General features: G+C 45.6%; 1 protein-coding gene, 1 long non-coding RNA gene and 1 pseudogene across 3 annotated transcripts in view; 2 read left to right on the plus strand and 1 right to left on the minus strand.

Moving 5' to 3' along the window:
- Positions 1–20441, minus strand: part of ESPL1 (extra spindle pole bodies like 1, separase) — a 44072-nt gene extending 23631 nt beyond the window's left edge. Inside the window, exons 1-11 of the mRNA XM_081898494.1 lie at positions 20249–20441; positions 18740–18828; positions 17054–18169; positions 16407–16511; positions 14448–14568; positions 8429–8565; positions 7189–7376; positions 3885–4127; positions 2326–2470; positions 1354–1516; positions 577–719 (exon numbers count right to left, since the gene is read on the minus strand). Of these exons, the coding sequence (XP_081754620.1) occupies positions 577–719; positions 1354–1516; positions 2326–2470; positions 3885–4127; positions 7189–7376; positions 8429–8565; positions 14448–14568; positions 16407–16511; positions 17054–18169; positions 18740–18828; positions 20249–20261 (2463 nt within the window). The 5' untranslated portion in view covers positions 20262–20441. The remainder of the gene's footprint in view (positions 1–576; positions 720–1353; positions 1517–2325; positions 2471–3884; positions 4128–7188; positions 7377–8428; positions 8566–14447; positions 14569–16406; positions 16512–17053; positions 18170–18739; positions 18829–20248) is intronic.
- LOC309363021 lies at positions 3956–6630 on the plus strand. The gene is made up of 2 exons (XR_014165163.1): positions 3956–4045; positions 6415–6630. It is a non-coding gene; the product is annotated as an uncharacterized lncRNA (long non-coding RNA).
- Positions 20442–21670: 1229 nt separating the features above from the next.
- LOC309362957 (pseudouridine-5'-phosphatase pseudogene) lies at positions 21671–22563 on the plus strand (annotated as a pseudogene). The gene has a single exon. The product of its transcript is annotated as a pseudouridine-5'-phosphatase pseudogene (transcript).
- Positions 22564–26928: the final 4365 nt, after the last annotated feature.

Consider the following 26928-nt stretch of genomic DNA (forward strand, 5'->3'; position numbering starts at 1 on the left):
AGAAAGCAAGACACCTCAGACTGGCAGGGACAGGGAGGGAGGAGGGGCATAATGGGACTCCTAAAGGGGGTGGGAGGTGCTGTTCTCAGGTGCAGCCATCATGCTGCTGCCCCAAGGCTTTTCACAATCAGCCTAAAAGAGCGACAATACAGTGCTTGCATGAGAGCAGTGAATTGGGGGGGGGGGGAGAGGGAGAGGGTCTTTCAGAAAGCTTAAAGAGAACAAAACCCCAGTTACAGAGGTGCCTCGCAAGACGAAAAGAATCCGTTGCGCGAGTCTCTTCTTCTTGCGGTTTTTTCGTCTTGCGAAGCGCTATTTAGCGCTATTTAGCGGGCTTAGCGGATCAGCTGTTAAGTGGCTTAGCGGCTTGGGAAGGGGGGGGGAAACCCCGCAGGAACTCGCAAAACATTTTCGCCTTGCAAAGCAAGCCCATAGGAAATTTGTTTTGCGAAGCACCTCCAAAACGGAAAACCCTTTCGTCTAGCGGGTTTTCCGTCTTGCGAGGCATTCGTCTTGCGGGGCACCCCAGTTATATACAGTAGACTTCTTGCCCAAGCAAAGTGCTTGGCTCATTACCTTTCCCATCATTCTGTACAAAGCTGCCATGATGTGTAAGGATGCTGCTGTCTGTTCAACGTTACGTACAGCTGGGACCCTGCCCTTGCAGGAGAGGAGCTGCTTCCACAAGGCAAGGGCATCGTCCAAACACTTTGATTGCACTGAAAAAGAGAGTTTGTGTGTTGGGTGGGGTCAAGAGACTGCAGAGCCAATCACCTCCTCATGGGGAGAGTCAAAACACAGTTCTTTGTGCAGTAACAAGAAACTCAAGCAAATCTCAAATCAAGGCATCTCCTCTGCCCACCTGGAGCTGCTACACCGTTGGGGTTAATAAGCAAGGGTCACATTTCACACATCCCTTACTGAGCAATGAAAATTTAAGGTTGCTTTTTGATGGGTCAGAAATATGGTACCTTTTATAATCCAGTTGGAAATCAACAAACTAGCAAAGCTTGGTTAAAGAACACCCACGATCTTATTTTCTCCATTTTCTACCTGATTATCAGCTGATAAATTCACTAGCATGATCAGGCAATACCGCTTACAGAATTGCACCCACCTGTCAATCACATCACATGGCAGCACTTAAGCTAACAGTTCTTAGCACCTAATGCTTGTATCAGATCTTCGCACCCAACATCATATGACATCAGGTGACTGGCAGGTGGGCATGGTTTGCCTGAAATGGTGTTGTAGGCCAAATTTAGCAGCCCGGCAGGATGAAAGTTCCCTACAACTGCTTCAAATGTATGTGTGTGTCTCGCCCCACCCTCCCCACCCAACCAAGTTCCTTACCAGAATCCACAGACAGATTAAATGCAATGCCAAGATACAGGAACTTGTCATCCTGGGATTTGTTCTCATAGTTAAGATCATTGGTCTCAAAGCCTTCAAGATCTTGTATGCCTTTCTGGCCCCTGGTATGGGCTCTCCTGGTCCTCTGCTCTTGCCTGATGCTCTGCATTTGAAAAAGCAACCTGGATAAAGCTTGGTGTGGAAGTGAGAGGACATACTGTCTGTTCCTCAGCGGCATAAAATCTTCATCCCTTGTGGAGCAGCTCAGGGCATAACAAACAAAGCCACTACAGTGGTTTCACTGAGCCCAAACCTCATGATGCATCACAATAAGTGACACATCACACGATGCATCACAATTCTTCACTAAAGGTTACTTCAGTTTACAACAACCTCCATGCCACTGTAAAAATCCTATCCTACTATACATTACAATTGTAGTGCAGGGTACCCTGGAGATGCTGAAAAGCTTACAGCAAAAAAAGGCAGGGAGTTCCTAAGCCAAAATATGTTCAATTCCCAACATCTCCACTTAAATAAGCATTGGTTTGTTATGGATGTTTTGCTTGCTACACAGTCAAATACACTTTAACTAGGATTGTATGCAGCAACACGACAGCAGAAAGAATGCAAAATCAAATACAATTTTGTTTTCCTTGACCCTCATCTGAGATTTTAAGAAGATGGGGGAGGTTTCTAGACCTTTTGATTAAAGAAAGTAAGCAATGGGGAAATGCCTGATGAGATCTGAGAAGCGAGAGGGGAGGGCTTTTTAAGGTTTCTAGTTGTCAGGGATGAGGTTTCAGTGCTTGGAAATAAGGTAAACTGCATATATACTTCTGCAGCAAGGTTAGTAGAAATAATCTCCATTATTTTACACAGATTGTAGCATTTAACTTCTAAAGCACAAAATATAAGCAGCTCTGAATTTAGTCGGCAGAGCTTTGTGCTGCTTTGCTTACTGCCACATACCTCGTGCATTTTGTCCTCAATTGTGCAGATGTAAAGCCAGAGTAAGGCTTGGGCCTTATCATCCTGGAGCTGCTCCTCATTCTGGGGAGTCTTTGGCACAGAATCCAACAGCCACAGGGCTTCATGAACAGAGTCCAGGGCAGAGCTACAGAGGAGGAGACAGGGTTTAGCCAACGGTGTCTCCCTTTCATCAACCATGGAGGCTCTTCTGGACAAATTCTGGGGCATCTTAGCACACAAATTATTAAATTTAGATCCCACTCTTCCCCCCCCAAAGGGGCCTGGGGCAGCAAGCTACAAGGGCTAAACTTTCTTAAAAACAATTTCAATACAGATGCAGACTGGGAAAGAATTCAACTTAAAAGGCTTGCTGAAGGAGGAAGGGCTTCAGAGAGTGCTAAAAAAAATCAGAGATGGCGCCTGTCTGATATTCAAGGGAAAGGAATTCCAAAGGGCAGGTGCCACGACACTAAAGTTCTGATTTCCACAGTGTATGGAATGGGCCTCATAATAAGATGGTACCTGCCAGAGGCCCTCACATGCAAAGAGCAGCGATCAATTGGGTATATAAGGGGTGAGACAATATTTCTGGTTTTTTGGTTCCAAGCTGTAGGTTTCATACACATGAAACAGCACCTTGAACTTAACCTGGTGTCTAATTGACAGCCAGTAGGGTGGAGGAACCTGTGGCTTCCAGATACTGTTAGACTCCAATTCCCATCAGCCCCAGCCAGCCTGGACAATAGTTGGGGCTGATAGGGGCTGAAGTCGAGTAATGTTTTGGGGAGGGGAATCACAGGTTTCCCCATCCCTGCTGAGACCCATGAGAGTGATGAGGTGTGCGTGTTGAATTGTAGCTATGGGATCAGAGGGCAGAGAACTGCTGCTGAGAAAGGAAATTGAGAAACAGGGGGTTGGACTCTGCACCATTTGTTATGTGACATGCTTGTATTTATGACTTGTATTTATGACTTGTGAACAGTAGAATGAAGAACATTGAGAATTATAAACACAAGGTCTTCTAGGTTGGGCACATTCATGAGAAGCTACTTTTTTTTGCTTTGCAAAATAAAAGCAAAAATAAGTCAGCAATATTAAAAGGATGGAGGGAAACCTTAGCAAAGGCCAGAGCAGAATGCCCTGATAAGAGTGCTGCAAAAAAGTAAATTATATCCTTAGAACATAGATGCCTCTCTGGCATAAGGTTTCTTAATTTGCACATCTTGACTTCAAAGTTCTTTCTTTGAGTTGTGGCGGAACCCCAGCACTTTTCAGCAAAGGGTGGGGATGGAGGATTAGAGATTAGCTACTCCTGACTTAGAGGAAGGATGAGAAATTGGACAGAGAAAAGGAAAATAAGAGTTTATAGGAAGCAGGTGGCAGGGCCCGGGCAGGACCAATAGCCCAATACAAGGAACAAGCTCCGCCTTCCATTTCTAAGGTCGAATTTGCCAAGCAGAAGAATCTTATCCATTGCCACTTTCTTCTCCAAGGGGCACCTCAGCTAGGACCCCAATCACCGATCACAATAGAAGCTCCAGAGAATACTGGCCACTCACCATTCTGTCTGTTCACTGTAGTCATGGTAACACAGAACCTGTGCCAGTTCCACCAGAACCACAGCCCGCTCGTGAACCCAGCCGCTGCCTTCTGAACATATGTCCAGCAGATCGCAGATCACGTTGAAGCGCTCCTGGCCAGTGTCTACCCGCACGGTCTTGTAAGCCTTCAGCTCCTCCAACAATACTTTCATGAGGACCTCCGTATCCAGGTTGTACCCCTCCAGGCCCTCCTTTAGAGTCCTGTGATGAACATGCAGGCAAAACAAGGAGGAAAAATTACAACAGACCCAAAGTAGGGCAACTCCAGATTACACGGTTACAATAACACAGTGTGCCTTCTATTCTCATCTTGACAGGGCCAGCTGCACCGTCAGGCAGAGTGACCCGGCTGCCTCAGGCAGCAGAAAAGGTGTTGAGGTGTTTGTGCCCAGAGGTCTGCCCCGCATTTCCTAAGCTAGCCTGTTGCCCTGAGGCTGCCCCATCACCTGTGTGTTCCCCCCACCACAGAAGTACATTAATTAATCTGTTTATTTCAGTATATTAGCATTAAGCATTTAGCAGTAAGCAACCAAACCACATAGAAAATGAATTTTATCCATCCTATGTAAATGGTGTGTTCTCCCTCTGCATTCGGCAGGTGTGGAGTTGCTAGAGCCAGTCTGTTGGCCACAGGTCCAAGGTCCCTTGGAGAGCAGCTGCTGCAATGGTATAGGCCCTATGTTGTCTGCCATTAAAACTTTTCAGAGTAGGTGTACTGCTGCCAGAATGAAGCTCTTTGTTATTTTAAAGAAACTTTAATTTTTAAAATAAAGACAAAATAAAACGTTGAACATATTGATACAAAAGGGGGTGGGAAGAAAATTTAGAATGGTTAAGAGGGGCAGAAAAGGGAAAATAATAGCCTACATTAATTTGTGTGGTGCATCTTTTTTCATCACAATCCCCAAGGCATGGAGAAATCACTTTATCCTAATCTTCTAAAATATTTCACTCCTCAAACTTCCCTGGAACATTGAGAGTAAATGTTCTGTCTCTGTTGTATTGATGTACAGTGTATCAAAAGTTTAGAGCAAATAGTACAAAAATGAACCGATTTAGATTCCTCCCTAGTCACTTTTATTTGGTGTGTGGTAAACACCAGTGTTTATGCCTATTGCCAGGACAGTCTGGCTCTGTGCATGGAATAGGGAGATACCACGTTGTCTTTCATGCATCAAAATGTATTGGGTTGGCCCTGGACACAACTGGGATCTCACAAGCAGCAAAGAAACAGTATTGGACATCCTGTTGTTTGTCCCAGCATCATCCAGCATCAGTCTCTAATTGCGGACCTGTTCCCTATGAACCTACCCAATTGATTTTAAGCTGGTGGCAAAGCTGTACATAAAAGACCAGCCTCAAGACGCTAGCAAAGTTGGGAAGTTGGTTAACTTGTCTGTATTGAAATGAAAACCCTATTTACAAGCACCTCCAAATATGTGGTCTGCATGCAATATTAAGTGGGATTGTGACTACATCTGTGACACCACACATCATAATGCGCGAGAACCCAGTGTTGGGACCCCATATATAGGCCCAACATTTTGCACCAATTTTGAGTGGCAATTACTGCACAGGTTAGGCCTATACATGTTGGATTCTGCTGCTGCCACCCACATGAAGTTTTGCGTGGAACTCTGCAGCAGTGACGTTCCTTCTGCTACCAATAGGAGTCCTTACATTTGGAGGTTTGCATGAACAGCATGACAGGTTTGGTGGATTTTGTTATATACCCCGTGGAACATTTTATGGAAACCCCACAAAGGTCAGAAAACAGCAGACTGAGCATTCCCACTTTATCTGATGTCAGTTACAAAGAATTATTTTGTTTGTCCTATAGCAGAGATTATAGGAATTTCTATTATAGGAAATGATATATTTTAGAGAAATATGATATTCAAGGCAGTAGATATAAGGATTTGAAACATCACAGAAGGAAGGATGGGAAGTCAAAATGCTACGGGAATACTGTATGGAAACTGAATTGAAATGTTTATAAACTGTATTAAAATCAATTATTATAACAAAACAAAAAAAAGGAATTGCATGAGCCATTGTTTTTCTGGGTCTATTTTGGATTGCAAGTGCCTTCACATACAGCCCTGTCATAGCTGTTTTGGCAAGCACCATGTGCTTAGATGATTACAGTGGTACCTCGGGTTACAGACGCTTCAGGTTACAGACTCCGCTAACCCAGAAATAGTACCTTGGGTTAAGAACTTTGCTTCAGGATGAGAACAGAAATCAGGCTCCGTCGGTGCAGCAGCAGCAGGAGGCCCCATTAGCTAAAGTGGTGCTTCAGGTTAAGAACAGTTACAGGTTAAGAACGGACCTCCAGAATGAATTAAGTTCTTAACCCGAAGTACCACTGTATATACATTTAATATACACATTTTATTGCTTAATAGAGTCTTGACTGTTGGTTAAGGGAAGACCTAAGTAAGTGTCAAGGGATATACCAGCCTCATTTCCTATGCTCTTTCTTTAGTGCTAGGATGTGACATGAGGTAAAACTCTCCAGTTCCTTCAGAACCAGCGGTGTCCCTTTTCCCGGCAAAGATATAAGCTGGAACATCTTTATGCATGTGAGGGGTGGCGGGGAAGATCCATGCCACAAAGAGCAGGAATTGTACTCCTCTTTTAGTAGTCTTATCTGCTGTGATTATCTTCAGAAGCACGAATAAAACAGAAATAAGGTTTTAAACTGATGTATGTAAGTCAACGGACCGCGGGTGGCGCTGTGGATTAAACCATAGAGCCTAGGACTTGCTGATCAGAAGGTCGGCGGTTCGAATCCCCGCAACGGGGTGAGCTCCCGTTGCTCGGTCCCAGCTCCTGCCGACCTAGCAGTTCGAAAGCACATCAAGTGCAAGTAGATAAATAGGTACCGCTCCGGAGGGAAGGTAAACGGCGTTTCCATGCGCTGCTCTGGTTCGCCAGAAGCAGCTTAGTCATGCTGGCCACATGACCCGGAAGCTGTATGCCGGCTTCCTCGGCCAGTAAAGCGAGATGAGCGCCGCAACCCCAGAGTTGGTCACGACTGGACCTAATGGTCAGGGGTCCCTTTACTTTTACCTATGTAAGTCAACTTGAGCACTGTTTCAACAGTGGAAGGACAGGATGCATATTTCCCAAAAGCTACGCATATGCAGCAAGACAAATACAAAAGTTTCCCCCCAAACTGCCAGTTTCAAGTTCTGACAGGGCAAACCTCAATCCCCCATTTTAAGAGTAATACCCAGTCTCTCGGTTCCATTCTTACTTCAGTCTCAGGTCATCAGATTTGCTGGCATCAATTTTGACTTTGACCCAGGCGGAGATTGGCTCTGCCATCTGTTCTGTTATCCTGCTGCCCTGAACAGCCAGCCAGAGTACCACAGCCTGGAGAGCCTCCTCTAACAAGCCCAGTTTCCTGTAATTCTCCACTTGAAGCTTAAAGCAATTGTGTAGCTGTGAAGAGAAAGAACAGCATTCAAGTGGCATGCAGTGGAGACTCGTCTTCCTTCCTGAAGAGAAAGAAGTAAAGCCTTTCTAGTTCAGGTTCTCATTAGCTGGAGCAGTGTTTCCCAAACTTGGGTCTCCAGCTGCTTTTGGACTACAATTCCTATCACCCTTGACCACTGGTCTTGCTAGGGATGATGGGAGTTGTAGTCCAAAAACAGCTGGAGACCCAAGTTTGGGAAACACTAAGCTACAGCAAGAACTGCTCAACTACAGCCTATGCCTTAAAACTGTCCAACTATGCCAACTAGCTTGATAATGTCTTTTAACTGACCAACTCCCCAGGTGTCATGCTAAGACCTTTTTCTGCCCATCCAGTTGCCCAAAAATCCTGGTAACTGATTAAAGGTTACTGCACTTCTATTTGGGCTCTTCTGTCAAAAGCTCCTGGCTTTATCCATGGGTTATACATGGCGATAAAGCCTCCTGCGGTGATTGCTTGAACTGCCCTGATGTTACAGATTGTCTGCTCTCAAACTTCTGGATGCCGTTGCTATAAAATCCAAGATGTGACTTGGGAGGGTGGGGGAGAGAGAGGGAGGAGCAAAAGCCTACAGAAGGTGCAGGCAGGGGTGTAAGACAACAGTAGGCCCAAGACAAAAGGGTTGGAACATCACACGGTCCACAGAGAAGAGCTGAAAAACAGAGGAGGCAAGGAGGAGGGCTGCAATTAAACATACTGGTTTTGAGTCAGCCAGCCAAATCACTAGTTGCAGGCCTCTGAGTACCACTTTAATCCTAGCACCTATGGACAGGTTGGACAATATGATGCCCTCCATATACCATTGGACTCCAACTTCCATCAGCCCCAGCTGAACCCAGGGCCAAGCTCATAATTATTCCCATCACACTATGCTAAATTGAACTCAAACAAAATGAGAGTCTATCCAGAGCTCAGGGAAAACAGTAACCTGCAGATACATGTTCTGTAGTTCACAGAATTTCGCCCGTGTGTCTCCTCCATGCCAGCTTAGCACACTACAAGCAACACTTTTCGTTACCTTTTCTGTAGGCAAATCTGAACAACTGACAATCTCCTCCTTCGCCAAGCGTCTGCAGAAAAGCTCCACGAAAGAGTTAGACTCCGCATACATCTTATGACAGTAGAAGTTATATGCCAGCCGTGATATACAATATGCTGTTAGAAGAAGAAAACCGATCTTAAAAGCCACCTTCAATGGGTATTAAAACCTACTCATGTCAGAAATCTACAAAACCAATTACTGATTCATCTCCTGAAGGAGAAATCCAATTGACCCAACTGATCCTGTATGGTCCAGGATACTTCCACTAGGAAGCTCCTTATAACAGTATTGTTTACACTGACTGGCAGCAGCTGTCTAGGATTTTCAGATTAGCGTCTCTCCCAGCCCTACCTAGAGATGCCAAGGATTGAGACTGGAATGCTTTACCCCTGAGCTACAGCTCTTCCCATTAGTCCAAAACTTGACCATTCAAACTGTTATGTACTGAGTTGAATAGGATCCAAAATGCAGCAGTCTGATTGGTCCTAGAACAATAGGATCCAGAATGCAGCAGTCTGATTGGTCCTAGAACAATAGGATTCAGAATGCAGCAATCTGATTGGTCCTAGAACAATGCAGCAGTATGATTGGTCCGCAGGAGCCACCCAATCCAGCTCCAGGTGGAAGTGAATCCACAACCTGATTGGCTTACAGGAGAATCCCGGAATTAGCCAATCACATGCAGACCATTGTGTAAATAATGTATATAAAGCAGACATTCCGGGGGAACTTCCATTCCTCCTCACCACTATGAGCTGAATAAAGAGCATGAAATCCACTCTCGACTCCGAGTAGATTTCACAAACTTTGTTCTGAAAAGGTAATGAGCTTAAAGAAGCCATAGTTGTTTACCATCATGATTTCGGGTTGCTGTTAAAATTTTAACTAGCACAATATTTTCAATTAAGCCAAGGGCAGAAGGACCATTATAGACAAAACTCTGCACAAAATCAAGACGCAGGTGAAGGTCTCTTCTTAAACAAGCTCTTTCTCAGAGTCAGTAGCAACAGCAATTTGGTTTTTCCCTTTACACCAGTGTTTCCCAACCGGTGTTCCGCGGCACACGAGTGTGCCGTGAGACGTTGCCTCGTGTGCCGCGAGATGCCTGGAGGGAGGCGGGCGAGTCGGGCGGCGAGAGGCGGGGCGGCGGCGGCGAGGAGAGGCCGCGCCTCCTGCTGCTGCCTGGCGCTCCTCCTCGCAGCCGGCAGCGCTGCCTGGGCGCCTCCGCGCGACTCTGCCTCGCTGGGTTTGGTCTCCCAGCAGAGACGGGTCACACGCGCCCCTCCCTCCCTCCCTCAGCCTGCGCGGAGGGAGAGCCAGAGAGAGGCATCGCTCCTGCGCGGCGGGAGAGGGAGCAGCCGGAGCGATGCCCCAAACGAACGCATGGGACCGGAGGGGAAATCCTCTCCGAGGCGGATTGAGCGCAGCTGAGAGAAGCCTTTCGAGGAGCTGCCGTGTCCCCTGGAAACCCCCTTCCCAGCTCTGCCTCAGCCGCCGCCGCCTCAGTTGCCGCCGTCCCTCAGTCCCTCGCTCTGCTGCCTCCTCCCACCCCCAAAGCTTGGAGGTTCCCCAGCAAGGGGGAGGGAAAAAACTTTCACTTTTGTGCGTCCCTCCCGGCGTGACGCTGCGCGCTGACGTCACGGGGCGGGGCTTTAATGGTGGTGTGCCGCAAGATTTTTTTTCAGTAAACAGGTGTGCCGTTGCCCAAAAACGTTTGGGAAACACTGCTTTACACACCTTCAGCGGCTCATTACCCCTCTGTTAATCAGGATTGCGCACAACTCAGATGCTGAGATAATTCTAGCAGAACCTCTGGCGGGGGCTGAGGAGCCGCTTGCTTGTGCCTCAGGAGAAAGAACCAAGAGAAAGGACCCTTGGGATACATGGGGCCCTCAGTTACCAATCCCAATCACATCTAGTTATCTCCCACTTGGACTACTGCAATGCGCTCTACGTGGGGCTACCTTTGAAGGTGACCCGGAAACTACAATTAATCCAGAATGTGCCAGCTAGACTGGTGACTGGGACTGGCCGCCGGGACCACATAACACCGGTCCTGAGAGATCTGCATTGGCTCCCAGTACGTTTCTGAGCACAATTCAAAGTGTTGGTGCTGACCTTTAAAGCCCTAAACGGCCTCGGTCCAGTATACCTGAAGGAGCGTCTCCACCCCCATCATTCAGCCTGGACACTGAGATCCAGCTCCGAGGTCCTTCTGGCGGTTCCCTCATTGCGAGAAGTGAGGTTACAGGGAACCAGACAGAGTGCCTTCTTGATAGTGGCGCCTACCCTGTGGAACACCCTCCCTTCAGATGTGAAGGAAATACGCAGCTATCATATATTTAAAAGACATCTGAAGGCAGCCCTGTTCAGGGGAGTTTTTAATATTTAATGCTGCACTGTTTTTAACATTTGATTGGGAGCTGCCCAGAGTGGCTGGGGAAACTCAGCCAGATGGGTGGGGTTGTTGTTGTTGTTGTTTAGTCGTTTAGTCGTGTCCGACTCTTCGTGACCCCATGGACCAGAGAACGCCAGGCACCTCTGTCCTCTACTGCCTCCCGCAGTTTGGTCAAACTCATGCTGGTAGCCTCGAAAACACTATCCAACCATCTCGTCCTCTGTCGCCCCCTTCTCCTTGTGCCCTCCATCTTTCCCAACATCAGGGTCTTCTCCAGGGAGTCTTCTCTTCTCATGAGGTGGCCAAAGTACTGGAGCCTCAGCTTCACAATCTGTCCTTCCAGTGAGCACTCAGGTTTGATTTCCTTCAGTATGGAGAGGTTTGATCTTCTTGCAGTCCACGGGACTCTCAAGAGTCTCCTCCAGCACCATAATTCAAAAGCATCAATTCTTCGGCGATCAGCCTTCTTTATGGTCCAGCTCTCACTTCCATACATCACTACTGGGAAAACCATAGCTTTAACTATACGAACCTTTGTTGGCAAGGTGATGTCTCTACTTCTCAAGATGCTGTCTAGGCCTGTCATTGCCCTTCTCCCAAGAAGCAGGCGTCTTTTAATTTCGTGGCTGCTGTCACCATCTGCAGTGATCATTGAGCCCAAGAAAGTAAAATCTCTCACTACCTCCATTTCTTCCCCTTCTATTTGCCAGGAGGTGATGGGACCAGTGGCCATGATCTTCGTTTTTTTGATGTTGAGCTTCAGACCATATTTTGCGCTCTCCTCTTTCACCCTCATTAAAAGGTTCTTTATTTCCTCCTCACTTTCTGCCATCAAGGTTGTGTCATCTGCATATCTGAGGTTGTTGATATTTCTTCCGGCAATCTTAATTCCGGCTAGGGATTCATCCAGCCCGGCCTTTCGCATGATGAATTCTGCATATAAGTTAAATAAGCAGGGAGACAAAATACAGCCTTGTCGTACTCCTTTCCCAATTTTGAACCAATCAGTTGTTCCATATCCAGTTCTAACTGTAGCTTCTTGTCCCACATAGAGATTTCTCAGGAGACAGATGAGGTGATCTGGCATTCCCATTTCTTTAAGAACTTGCCATAGTTTGTCGTGGTCGACACAGTCAAAGGCTTTTGCATAGTCAATGAAGCAGAAGTAGATGTCTTTCTGGAACTCTCTAGCTTTCTCCATAATCCAGCGCATGTTTGCAATTTGGTCTCTGGTTCCTCTGCCTCTTCTAAATCCAGCTTGCACTTCTGGGAGTTCTCGGTCCACATACTGCTTGAGCCTTCCTTGTAGAATTTTAAGCATAACCTTGCTAGCGTGTGAAATGAGTGCAATTGTGCGGTAGTTGGAGCATTCTTTGGCACTGCCCTTCTTTGGGATTGGGATGTAGACTGATCTTCTCCAATCTTCTGGCCACTGCTGAGTTTTCCAAACTTGCTGGCATATTGAGTGTAGCACCTTAACAGCATCATCTTTTAAAATTTTAAATAGTTCAGCTGGAATACCGTCACTTCCACTGGCCTTGTTATTTGCAGTGCTTTCTAAGGCCCATTTGACTTCACTCTCCAGGATGTCTGGCTCAAGGTCAGCAACCACACTACCTGGGGTATACGGGACATCCATTTCTTTCTGGTATAATTCCTCTGTGTATTCTTGCCACCTCTTCTTGATGTCTTCTGCTTCTGTTAGGTCCTTTCCACTTTTGTCCTTTATTATGGAAATCTTTGTACGAAATGTTCCTTTCATATCTCCAATTTTCTTGAACAGATCTCTGGTTCTTCCCATTCTATTGCTTTCCTCTATTTCTTTGCATTGCTCGTTTAAGAAGGTCTTCTTGTCTCTCCTTGCAATTCTTTGGAAATCTGCATTCAATTTCCTGTATCTTTCACCATCTCCCTCACATTTTGCTTGCCTTCTCTCCCCCGCTATTTGTAAGGCCTCATTGGACAGCCACTTTGCTTTCTTGCATTTCCTTTTCATTGGGATGGTTTTCGTTGCTGCCTCCTGTATAATGTTACGAGCCTCCATCCATAGTTCTTCAGGCACTCTGTCCACCAAATCTAAATCCTTAAACCTGTTCCTCACTTCCACTGTGTATTCATAAGGGATTTGACTTAGATTGTATCTTACCGGCCCAGTGGTTTTTCCTACTTTCTTCAGTTTAAGCTTGAATTTTGCTATAAGAAGCTGATGATCTGAGCCACAGTCAGCTCCAGGTCTTGTTTTTGCTGACTGTATAGAGCTTCTCCATCTTTGGCTGCAGAGAATATAATCAATCTGATTTCGATGCTGCCCATCTGGTGATGTCCATGTGTAGAGTCGTCTCTTGTGTTGTTGGAAAAGCGTGTTTGTGATGACCGGCTTGTTCTCTTGACAGAACTCTATTAGCCTTTGCCCTGCTTCGTTTTGATCTCCAAGGCCAAACTTGCCAGTTGTTCCTTTTATCTCTTGACTCCCTACTTTAGCATTCCAATCCCCTATGATGAGAAGAACATCCTTCTTTGGTGTCACTTCTATAAGGTGTTGTAAGTCTTCATAGAATTGGTCAATTTCAGTTTCTTCAGCACCAGTAGTTGGTGCATAAACTTGGATTACTGTGATGTTAAAAGGTCTGCCTTGGATTCGTATCGAGATCATTCTATCATTTTTGAGATTGCATCCCAGTACAGCCTTCGCCACTCTTTTGTTGACTATGAGGGCCACTCCATTTCTTTTACGGGTTTCTTGCCCACAGTAGTAGATATGATGGTCATCCGAACTGAATTCACCCATTCCCGTCCATTTTAGTTCACTGATGCCCAGGATGTCAATATTTATTCTTGCCATCTCATTTTTGACCACCTCCAACTTACCCAGGTTCATGGTTCTTACATTCCAGGTTCCTATGCAATATTTTTCTTTACAGCATTGGACTTTCCTTTCGCTTCCAGGCATATCCGCAACTGAGCGTCCTTTCGGCTTTGGCCCAGCCGCTTCATCAGCTCTGGATCTACTTGTACTTGCCCTCCGCTCTTCCCCAGTAGCATGTTGGACGCCTTCCGACCTGAGGGGCTCATCTTCCAGCGTCATAACTTTTATATGCCTGTTGTCTTTGTCCATGGAGTTTTCTTGGCAGGGATACTGGAGTGGCTTGCCGGTTCCTCCTCCAGGTGGATCACGTTTGGTCAAAACTCTCCACTATGACCTGTTCATCTTGGGTGCCCTGCTCGGCATAGTTCATAGCTTCTCTGAGTTCTTCAAGCCCCTTCGCCACGGCAAGGCAGTGATCCATGAAGGGGATGGGCGGGGTATAAATATATTATTATTATTATAATATTATTATTATTATTATTATTATTATTATCCATCAGAATTTTAGCAAGTGACCAAGTTCTCCAGCAAGTTCAGCTTGCCAAAGGCAATCTACCCACCCACACACCTATTGAAGAGAGAAAGGTGGACACCTCAGAGACTGAGATGCCAAAAATGAAGAGTGCATTCTTCATTCTTATGGCCCCCAACTGAGCTGTACACAGCTGCAGCTGCCCCACCTTCAGACTCAGACAGCTGGAGAAAGACAGCTGTTCGTCTTGGAAACCAACCTGAGAAATCCAGGTACTCAGCCTGTTCTTTCTTGGGAAGTCCTACTAGCATATCCAACATCCAGGTGACAACCTTCTGAAGATACACCAGTAACTCTGGCAGTGCTGCAGATTCCAGCCCCTGTGTGGAAATCCAAAATTTTTAGGAATTAAAACAGGAGGGGGAACTTCAAGACTCAAAACAGTTCACCACAGGGCATTTGCAACAGATAGTAGATCATCACCTTGATCAAGTTCAGTGGTCAAAGTACCTAGGGTCAGTTAGGAAAAATATGTTGCACCTGATATGGTATGATTGAGGAATTGTGGGTGTGCTGCAGTCTCCTTCCCCCTTTATCCTTTTTTTAAATAAAGTATTATTAATAGAAATATAATGATACAAGAATAGAGCATAGAAAAGCATAAAAGGTTAATAAAGTATGAAAGTGAAGAAAAGACTGCAAGTTAAAAGATTTACATTACAAAATAATTATCTTCACTATTTCTCAAATACTTAATATATGCTTAATAATTTTATTGCTTCTCTGAACACTTTATGGACACTGCCTGCTTCATCGTCTTGATACGGTATGACACTCTCAGAGAAGCATGAATTCAGTCTCTTTCCCCAAAATTCCTTATTTTCTTTTAATATAATTCACTATCCAAGGCTTCTTTAAACGCCTCCTGCATTTTCATCACTGTTAATTGTATTAATCCAAACTTCTAATCAATTCATTTTCAAGATATTATCTTTCCAGTACCTAGCATGCAATATTCTTTTTAAGTATAGGGTGATTCTATAGTTACCTGCAGCCATTGACACACCACAGTATTTTGCATATAAATTAATCTTAATTACTTTGTGGCCCAAGACTTCAGCCTTCATTTTGCATGCCTTCCAGCCACAGGTACTTGTGTCTACTTTATTCTTCCTGTGCATCAACTCATTATCTAAGCAATTTGGAACTTACACACATTTGTTTGCATGATTAGGATAAGCTAGCAATTTCCCATCATCTTATATTTTGATTTGCAGATCTTTACAGAATCAAAAGTTCCTCATTCAAGGCATAAGATAGCCACATCACATCCTATTGGTTTTTTAACAAGATATGCTCACTTTGATGTGTGCATTCTTAGTAGGAGAAGAGGCTTGTGCCAAACGTTACACAGTCAAGTTGAGGTATTATATTTCTGCCCTTCAGAGGTCAGCTTCCATGTTCACAGCTAAAAAGAAATCACACTTTTCTCTTATTTATGAACCATGGGCGTTCTGTTGATGTGAAAGGAACCATGTCAGTATCTTGTCTTTACAGTTGTGCCTCGGAAGTCGAACAGAATCCGTTCCAGAAGTCCATTCGACTTCCAAAGCACGGCTTCTGATTGGCTGGTGGAAGCTCCTGCAGCCAATCGGAAGCCGTGGAAGCCCTGCCAGATGTTTTGCTTCTGAAAGAATGTTTGAAAACCGGAACACTCACTTCTGGTTTTTGATCGTTTGGGAGCTGGAACATTCGACTTCCAAGGCGTTCAGGAGCTGAGGTACGACTGTATAGGAATTGGGTAGGTGATAAAAGTGAGCTTTTCCTTGTTTGATCAAAGTTCCATTTAGCCCAGAACTGTCTTCTTCAGAGATGGGGAATCTGTGGCTCTCCAGATGTTGTTGGACTACAAATCCCATCAACCTCAGCCAGCATGGTCAATGCTCAGGAATGATGGGCGTTCCAGTCTAGCAGTGTTTGGAAGATCACAGGTTCTTCATCCCTGGTCTACTCTGACAAGGAGCAGCAATTCAACAAATCTCCAGGCAAATGTCTTTCACAGTCCTGCTACCAGACATTTGGACAGAAGATCAAAAGCTCCCCAACTAAGGCAGCAAACAACTTAAAGAGACTAAGACTTGTTTATCCTGCCCAAGGAAGACAACCTCAGTCTTACTTCCACAAACTGAATGTTTTTGTCCATTCAAGACAGACTTACCTGCAGAGTCTGTAGAGTATCAGATACCAAAGTCGTGTATATCTGGAAGTAGTGGTACAGTTGCTTCTTCAGAGTTTGCTGCTGTCTCATGTTCTCCGGCAGAACCTTATAGAAGACAAAGACGACAGAAAGTTTTTGGAACAATTCCAGGTCAAACCTGTATAAGATTACTCACAAAACCTTTACTGCGCTGAAAGCCCTCCTAAAAATCCCATTAAAACAAAAACAGTAGCACTCTAGTGTCAGCAGAGGAACTGGCCTATTTTAATTTGAGACAGGAAAAATACAATTTATTAATCTACCTACCATCATTGAAAGAGTTTACAAAGTCTTTTCACACTTCAATGTAAAATGCAATAGATGAGAACTTGGAAAACATATTTCTGAGATGTAACACTAACATTTGCATTCTAAAAATCTGATTGTGCCCCCTCTTCTCTCACACACACACCAACTATATAAAAGGCTGTACTTTGAAAATCAACTTTCTAGATCTCACAATAGCAGAGCAACGGTATTTATCCTACCTACCCCCTCCCACCTCCTCCAGGATAAAACCCTATTGTTTATATCTCAGCCATGCACTATTGCTCTCACAAAGACATCCAGGACTGTATGAAAGTATAGGCAGGGAAAGCTTTACTCACTAAACTCATCAGCTTCTGGAGTAATGTGACGTAACTTTCCATGAAAGCAGAGATCCCCAGAATATCACGCAGGTTAAAGCAGCCCTGTTTGCTGTTCTTTGCAAGTCCAGAGAAAGGGGTTACAAGCAACTGGCAGCTTTCAGTCAGCACTCTAAGCAGGGGCTCTTGAGCATCTGGTGAGGAGTTTAGAGCCTGAGTAGCTTGGATGAAGAAGGGCTCTACTGAACCCTCAGCCTGCACCAACACTTTGTTCAGCTCAACTCCAGCAGAGAGCACGTCTAAAGCCACACTAAAGAAACGGCCCTCATTGTTGGACTTTCTCAGGTAGCCTCTGAATTGCCGAAGAACTTCATTGCTCTCTTTGAAGCAGCCACTTTTGCAGAGGTAACGGCACCTCACCACAGTGAGCTCTAAGATGCAGAGACAGTCCTGGAAGGTCAAATGCGCATCCACACCCCTCTTTTCCAGAAGGGCAGCAATCAACTGGTGGAAGAACTCTGCACTGAGAAAATGGGCCTCTTCCTTTCCCAGCGGACTCCGCTGGGCCTCAAATATCACAGCTGCAATGCAGGCATGCCGGGCCACGTTGGACGTGAAGTACGGGGCCTCCTGAAGCGAGAGGTTGGCGGCATCGTTCTTCAGAAGCATCAAGAAGCGTACAGCTTGCAGCTGGGTGGAGAGCACGGCCCTGAACTCTGCCGGAGTCTTGTCCAGTTTAGCCCTGCCGTCTGCATTCTTCCACAGCACGCCAAAGGTGCTTTTGGCAACAGCCGCATAGTCATCAGCAGGCACCTGGGGAGGCTGGTACTTCAAGAGTTCCCCATAGAGGAGATCAGCAAACCTTAGGGAAGAATCATAGGAGCCCTGAGCAGCCATACCCCTCAGCAAATGGAACAGCAACTTTTCCAAGTAGAGGGGAATATACTGGAGCCTTGCTGCAGTGTAGCCGCCATAGGCTGCCTCGGCTAGGGCCTGGAGACTTTCCAAGTGAGCAGGACAGTCCAAACCTTCACCAAGCCTGTGGATGCAAGCTCGTAGGATTCTATCACATGCTGTGACCTGTTTGGAGGCTTGGCATGGGCAGTCTGCATTTTTGGGTTCCCCCTCAAGGCATTCCTGAAATTGAGAGGAGACTTTTAATATCATTGTTAGAGCATCTCACCATTTTTTAAGGTTTACGAAGCCCCTACTGGAGGCAATGTAACTATGTGTACAAAGAATGGGGAACTCTATGGCCTTCCAGATGTTTCTGAACTTCAACCACCATTAGTCCCAACCAGCATGGTCAGGGATGATGGGAGCTGGAGTCCCACAACAACATATGGATGGCCACAGGTTCTCCATCACTGACAGAAAAGCATGCATCCAGAGTCCTTTTCGGCATTGTGGGATTTGGCATTTCTTTTCCCAGCGTAGCCCTACATTCAACACAAGAAGGCTGTTAGAACACCCCATGCAAGTCACCACCAGGAACCATATCAGCTAAAAAACTGCCATGTCAACTTAAATAATGGTCAGTTAAAGGTTTCCAAAAAACTCACAAGCTATTTATCCCCCAATAACTGCTATTCATATTCAGATATACCGTGTCTAATTCTCGGGATTCCATTTACCCACCATGGCAAATAACAGCCATATAACCCTCTTTCAAAAGCCATTCCTTATCAACACATCTAGCAGCATTACCTTCAACTCAGACAACAAAGTCAGTGTTTCTTGGGAAGTGCTAGTCCGTGCCACAAAATCCACATCTTTGAGGAACTTCATCTCACATCCTGCAGAAAGTAAGAATACAAATAAAATTACCAGCCCATACGCAGAGCTGAGCCAGGTCTCTCTCTCTCTCTCTCTCTCTCTCTCTCATTTAGTCTGGTCCTATATCCCTCATCCCTACCTTGTTACAGCACAAAATCGTTACAGTGTCACAGAATTGGAAGGGCCCCTGAGGCTCATCTAGTCCAACCCCCTGCAATGCAAGAATCTTTGAGTCACATCTCCTACCTTGGTGCTTAAACGGCAATAATTTACACCAGAAAAAATGGGCTGCTACTGGTGGCGACAGTGTGTTGGCATAGAAAACCATAAAATAGGAAGTCCCAACTAGACCAGAGCTTACTGAGCTCAAGAAAGGCTTCCATATCTGGACTGCTACACACACACAAACACCCCTTGAGTCTCTCACTGTTGCTTGCATGCCAATTCCTCTCGCTACATATGGAGCAAAAGAAGAGCCTGGCTGCTAGGTCATTGAAAAGAGGTAATTGATTGGGTTGCTAAGCCACTTTTCATTCAAATGAACTTCAAAGCAGTTCACAAACAAGAAACAAGAACAAACAGCAATAAATTAATAAATGACAACAACATAGCAGAACATAATAGAACATCACAAACACAGCACAATAATAATAATAATAATAATAATAATAATAATAATAATAATAATAATTTGTTACTTATACCCCGCCCATCTGGCTGAGTTTCCCCAGCCACTCTGGGCAGATACTCATATAACTCATACAACTCATATAAAAGAACTGACAATCAATTAAACCATCCACAAAACGCTATTAACGAAGCAGCAATAAAGAAAACAGGCTAAACCTCACAATTACATTGGAAGCTGTGTTATATGCTTAACGAATCAAGGCGGCATTTACAGTCTATTGGGGGCAGGGAAGGACGCCTTGAAGGGCCCTTTTTATTATTTGTACAATGCAATGCAATAATAATTTGTGCAAAATTACACCTCAATGCGCTTCAAGCCATTAAACTCCTCCCAAGCCCGCCAGTGCCTAAACCGAATTCCGCCCTGAGGGGCGTTCACACTGGCTCCAAAAAAACACCCCACAACCCTCGTCCCAGGCTGGGCTCGGACTCCGCCACCTTTCGGGATAGGAAACCGGTTCGGTTTTTATATATATTCTATATATTCTCTGCCACTATAAGAAAAGACTCGGCTCGGATTCGGATTGCGCCGTGTAGACGCACCCCTCCCCCCCCCCACACTCCCAGTATCTTACCGGCAGCCGCGCGAGGCAAACAAGCGAACGAGCCCCAAGCGGAACCGCGCCCCGCGCGCTCCCCGTTCAAATCGGCGCCCGCGGCCAATCACCGTCGCCGCCTTGCAAGCCCCGCCTTTCCCGGGCTGCGCTTCCCGGCTGCGGAAACAGCGTAGCGCCTCGTGGGATTTGCTACCTCCAGAACGCATTGCCGCTTTGCATAGGATCGCGTGTCTTATTGCTGCGGCCAGTGATGGGCTACGGCGGACCCGTCGCCCATGGATTTGAACTTACGAGAGGAGATTCCGACTAAACTTTCTTGCAGGAAGAGTGGAACGGTGGAGGTTTTAAAGCAGAGGTTGGATGGGTGGCCACCTGTCACGGGTGCTTTAATTGAGATTTATGCAATGTGTTTCCCAACCTTGTGCCTCCAGCTGTTTTTGGACTACAATTCCCATCATCCCTTGCCACTGGTCTTGCTAGTCAGGGATGATGGGAGTTGTAGTTCAAAAACAACTGGAGGTACAAGGTTGGGAAACACTACGCGGGCGGCGTCCCTTCCGACTCTTCAGTTCTCTGATTTCCTTCCGCACATGAAAGGGATCGGATCCTCGGCTCACCGTTCTTGCAGAAAGCTGGGTCTTGGTTGGTTTTGGATGTATTTTTAATCCTTGTTGGAAGCCGCCCAGTGTGGCTGGGGAAACCCAGCCAGATGGGCGAGGTACAAATAATAAATTATTATTATTATTTTGCTCGGTGTTGCAGGATTTTGTTACTTTCGCGTGCATTTATTGGGAAAGGAGGAGACGGGCATAGCCAGGATTTTTGTTAGGGAGGGCAGGCTTTTGTTTGGGGGGGGGCAAAACCTCAGATTTGTATTGATTTTGATAGATTGGGGGGCAGCTGCCAACCTGCCCCCGGCTACGCCCATTGGGGAGGAGACTTTTTTTTTTTTTAACAGGGGAAAAAGGACTGGACGTGCTCTTCTGGTGAACCGGCTACCTCTCGCTTCCTGCATCCTGAGCATTTGCAATTATTTACGCAGGAGTAAGCCGCGCTGATTTCAAGGCGTCTTACTCCCAAGCAAGTGTCGCAGTAAAGGGGGAAGACCAAAGCCAATCGGCAGTGCAGGAACAAATCACCCCCAATGTTGCCCTGCGCAGAATGAAGGGAATGAAGTCCGTGGGGCTGGGCTTGGAGAACCTCTCGCCTTCTGGACATTGTTGGACTACCTGTTCCCATCATTCCCAGTTTGCATAGCAGTTGGGAGTCCAGTAGCCTGGATGCCCATAGGCTCTCTAGCCCCTGCAGGGAGACCTGCACGCACAGGGTCGCGGTGATCAAGAGATCGAGAGCCGTCGCTCTTTTGCACCACGGGTTCCCTTTCTGTTGTGCCACCGCCAGTTTCTTTGGCCGCGATTGCTGCAAGCAGCCCACGGGTGGACGCCGTCGGTTCCCTAAGTGGGGAATCGGCTTTCAGAGGGGAAGTTGCGACAGTCAGAGCCAAAGGTGCTGTTGCTGTTGTTGCTGCTGCCGCCGCCACCTTAAAAGACGACATAGAATTGTGGGTGCAGTTTGCAGAGCGAGGGTGAAATCATAGAAGCTGTCGGGGCAACGGCAGCGCGCCCCCGCGCGCGCGCGCCCCCCGGCTTACCTACCCAGCGGTTTTGCTCGACGGTTGTTGAGCTGCAACTGGTCGGAGGTCGGCCTGATGGCCACCAGCTCCAAACCTCTCCAGCCCGTCACTCACGTCATTTTCGACTTGGACGGCACCCTTCTGAATACCGAAACCCTTTACACCGAAGTGATGAATGATGTGTGCGGCCGCTACGGGAAACAGTTCACTTGGGAGGTGAAATCTTCCATCATGGGCAGAAGGGAAGCGGAAGCGGTGGTGATGATTCAAAAGGCCCTGGACCTCCCCATAAGCCCAGACCAAATCCTGGAAGCAAGTCAGAAGAAGAAGAAAGAGTTGTTCCCCAAATCCGTGTTTTTGCCAGGCACAGAAAAACTCATCCGCCATTTGCATCAGCACAAGGTACCCATCGCTGTGGCCAGTAGCTCCATTAAAGAGGCATTTGACATGAAAACAGTCCACCACCAGGCCATATTTCAATTATTTCACCATATTGTCCTGGGAGATCACCCGGAAGTGAAGGCTGGCAAGCCAGCGCCTGATATTTTTCTGGTCTGCGCAAAGAAATTTGACCCTCCGGCCCCTCCAGAAAAGTGCCTCGTGTTTGAAGATGCGCCCAATGGGGTCAAGTCAGGTGTAAGTGCCGGCATGCAAGTGGTCATGGTTCCAGATGAACACCTGGCGAAAGAGTTAACCAAGGAAGCAACCCTGGTCCTCCCCTCCATGAGTGACTTCAAGCCAGAAATGTTCGGCTTGCCAAAATTTCAATGAGGGATACAGTTTCATGTTGACTGTGTTAATCTTGCCATATTGGAGAAAATAGCAAACTCCTTATTTTTTATTATTAAAAGGCTCATCAGCCCTATTATAAGTTATATTCTCCATTTCTGCCAGCTCATTTATTGAAATCCGTGAATGCTAGAGAGAAAAAATGGGCCGTGCATGCCCCTCTTAGCAGTTTGACTTCTGAAATTCCCATTTTTGGCAGTAGCCCCCGCCCCTCCAAATAGATTTTTTAAAAAAATAATAATACATTTTTATTAGTTTTAACATATAAATTATAAAACATACCACACCACAATTTATAACAAATACAATCTTATTGGACTTCCATCAGCACCTCTGATGATCTTCCGCTTTAACCACTTCTTAGCATTTCTTAACTTTATATTGTCTTTACATCTCTTAACATACCATCACCCCTTTTCCATTTTTACAATACTTCCAATAATACTCCTCACAGAACTTCTTGCAAACCTACAAACGTCGTCTGGTCATCACGAATAATTTTCAAATAGCTCGTAAATTTACTCCAGTCTTCGGCAAATTTCTGGTCTCGCTGGTTTTGGATCCTTCCTGTTAATTTGTCTAATTCTGCATAGTCCATTAACTTCATCCTCCATACTTCAGTCGTCGGAAATTCTTCTTGTTTCCATTTTTGGACCAATGGTATTCTAGCTATTTATATCACTTCCAACAATGCCCAATAGAAATGCTTCTGGTTTCTTAATAAATGTATATTTCAACATTTTTTTCAACTCATTATATATCCTCTCCCAGAAGTATTTCACCTTTTTACAATCCCACCACATATGATAAAATATTCCCTCTTTTTCTTTACATTTCCAACATTTGTTACTAGTTGTATACATTTTTGCTAATTTAACAGGGGTAATATACCATCTGTACATCATTTTCATCGGGACGCAGGTGGCGCTGTGGGTTAAAGCCTCAGTGCCTAGGACTTGCCGATCGAAAGGTCGGCGGTTCGAATCCCTGCTGCGGGGTGCGCTCCCGCTGCTCGGTCCCAGCGCCTGCCAACCTAGCAGTTCGAAAGCACCTCCGGGTGCAAGTAGATAAATAGGGACCGCTTACCAGCGGGAAGGTAAACGGCGTTTCCGTGTGCGGCTCTGGCTCGCCAGATGCAGCTTTGTCACGCTGGCCACGTGACCCGGAAGTGTCTCCGGACAGCGCTGGCCCCTGGCCTCTTAAGTGAGATGGGCGCACAACCCCAGAGTCTGTCAAGACTGGCCCGTACGGGCAGGGGTACCTTTACCTTTACCTTTACATCGTTTTCATCACATTTTCTTTTAATGCATTACATGCAGTAAACTTTAAGCCCCTCCAAAGAGATTTGACCCTGAATTGCAGAGCCACTTGGGGAATACCAGACAGGGGTGGAAATGGGGCAGGGGAATCCTTGGGTGTGAATGCAAACATTTTTCAAAGCTCGCCCACTGTGTTGCCTTGTTTATCTTTCCACATTTTGCAGTGATCTGCCTTCTGGTTTTATTTACTCATTTTCTTATTGCATTTGTCTCACACCTTTGTTAGCTCAAGTGAGCATATGTGATTCTCCCATTCTCTAGAGATAGGTTAGGCTGAGATGGTGGACTGGGCCACAGTGAGCTAGCTCTTTGCATGAACTGGGGATTTGAACTTGGGTCACCCAGTGCTCTAGTCTCAACTCCCAGCCGCTCCAAACATCTAAAACTCTGCCTTCTGGATTGAAAGGGAGATGGCACAAAGTAGAAAACGTTATTCTGCCACAAAAGTCTCATTTGTCTCAAGGATTGTTGCCCAACTAACTCTATACGTTATAAACCTTGTTTGTGTTTACAGAAGCACAGGTTTTTCAAAGTAATTTATAAGTAGTACGCTGTTTAGACATCTCTGCCTCCAGTTTACATCTTTATGTTCATGAAGGACTACTCAGAATGTAACTAGAAATTTATAAATTTAAACTGAACCCTTCCTCCTGCAGCATGATCTTAATCTAATAATAATAATTTTATTATTTATACCCCACCCATCTAGCTGGGTTTCCCCAGCCACTCGGGGCAGCTTCCAGCACACATAAAAACATAATAAAACATCAAACACTAAAACCTTCCCGATACAGAGCTGCCTTCTGATGTCTTCTAAAAGTTGTGTCGTTCTTTATCTCTTTGACATCTGATGGGAGGCTGTTCCACAGGGTGGGTGCCACTACCGAGAAGGCCCTCTGCCTGGTTCCCTTTAACTTCACTTCTCACAGCGAGGGAACTGTCAGAAAGCACTCAGAGCTGGATTTCAGGGTCCGGGCTAAATTATGGGGGTAGATTAGATGGCCCTTTTCGTTAGAAAAGTAAAAAATACTGCACTAGGACATGGCGGTAGCTACTGGGTGGTTCGGTATTACAGGGATTCTGCAGCGAGATAAAACAGTTCATTGGATGAAGAACAGGTCCCACAGAAAACCCTTTCTCTATCCACAAACTTGTCCCTACTCATCCTTTTGTTGGAGATAAGCAGTGTCCCGTGCACAGCGGAATGATGAGAAGTATGAGCCAACATGCTCTATACTACTTTATTTACAGTTCAAAGCTGGTAAGTTACAGAAAAACATCTTCCCTCTGCCGGAGCAGAGAAAGCGTCATCTCTCCTCTAAGGCACGGAGAGAATCACTAACTGAAACTGCAAAGAACAGTGAAAAACAGGAAACCAGTGTACGTCACATCCAGTCTCCTATTCCCGTGGGAAAACCTCCAACAGTACAGACTCTGTGGAATGTAAACACCTGTCTCGTGACAAGCACTTCGCTGCACAGAGAAGAAAGCAGAAACCAACATCCTCCCCCTTTCTGTGAACATCTCTGGGCAGCGTGTTCGTACAATATCAGTACAAACCCAACTTCTGCACATAGGTACAGTGTTGATCCCTTGATACAATCTTGGACAATACATCAGCAGGAATTTCATTACCTGGCATATAGGACACCGTTACGAGTCCCTTCTGAATACGTTCCCTAGCATGTTGCACCTTCAATTGCAAGTGCTTCGTGCTTTGCTTACAACCTTCAGAATTCAGCAAAGCCAAACATGCTTTGTTGTCCTGGTAAACCTGGATTGGACATTTGACAGGAATTTTCATGTCTTTGCACAATTGTAACAACCATTCACAATCTTTAAGTGAATAAGACAGTGCATTCAGTTCAGCTTCACAAGTACTTAAGCTAACTGTTGTTTGCTTCTTGCATGACCAATCAAATAGACCCTGATTGTACTTATAGCAAACTCCAGACGTACTTTTCCTGTCTGTAGTGTCACTTCCAAAACTTGCATCTGCAAATATCTCAAGACCACCAGACTTCTGATTGTTAAATCTCAGTCTGTAATGCATAGTGCCTTTCAAATACCGCGCTATGCGTTTCAGAGCTTTCCAATCCTTAACAGTAGGATTGTTGACTTGTCTGCTTAGCAAATTACAGCTAACAGCAATGTCTGGTCTTGAACATCTGGCAATGAAGTTTAGCTTGCCTAGCACACTTCTGTACAGTGTAGTGTCAGAAAATGCTTCTTCAGTGTCATCTACCTGATAACCTGTTATCATCGGTGTGTCCACAGGGTTAGCATCCATCAGGTTTAGTTTGCTTAACACATCAGCAATTTTCCGTGACTGGTGTACTAGAATGTTACCATCTTGATCTCTCTCTATTTCCAGAGATAGGTAGTTGTTTACCTCACCAAGATCTTTCATGTCAAAGTGCTCTTTCAGTTGAGCTAGGGTGTTATTGTACATTGTGACATCTTTCCAAAAGAATAAAAGATCATCAACATAAAACAAACAATACAGTTTCTTTTGCCCCTCCTCTTTGACAAATACACATGGATCAGATTTCCCTTGCTTAAAACCTAGAGAAAACAATACTTCAGTGAGTTTTGTGTGCCAACACCGTGCACTTTGTTTGAGACCATAAAGTGACTTCTTCAGAGCACAAACAAATCCCTGTTTTACCTGTACGCCATCAGGTGGAAGCATATAAAGTGATTCACCTAGAGATCCGTACAGAAAAGCTGTATTCACATCATGGTGACTAATGTGTAGATTTTCCTCTGCAGCTAGCTTGAGCATAAGCCTAATGCTCTCATACCTCACTGTAGGTGAGTAGGTCTCGTGATAGTCTTCACCTGGTACCTGAGCAAATCCTCTGGCTACCAATCTGGCTTTGTGTCTGACTATCTTGCCATTTTGATCAGTCTTCGCTTTGAAGACCCATTTGCTTCCAAGCAGTTTCATTCCTGGAACTACTGGAACTAGGTCCCATGTTTTGTTCCTTTCCAAGGAATCAAGCTCAGCCTTCATGGCATTTAACCATGGCTCAGCTTCCTTTGAATCCAAATCCTGGATTTCTTGGAAACTTGAAGGTTCAAATACCTTCTTGGAGCTTTTAACAGCTGTTACTGCTATCTTAGCAAACT

This window comes from Podarcis melisellensis (assembly GCF_964234715.1).
Source record: "Podarcis melisellensis genome assembly, chromosome: 2".
NCBI lineage: Eukaryota > Metazoa > Chordata > Lepidosauria > Squamata > Lacertidae > Podarcis > Podarcis melisellensis.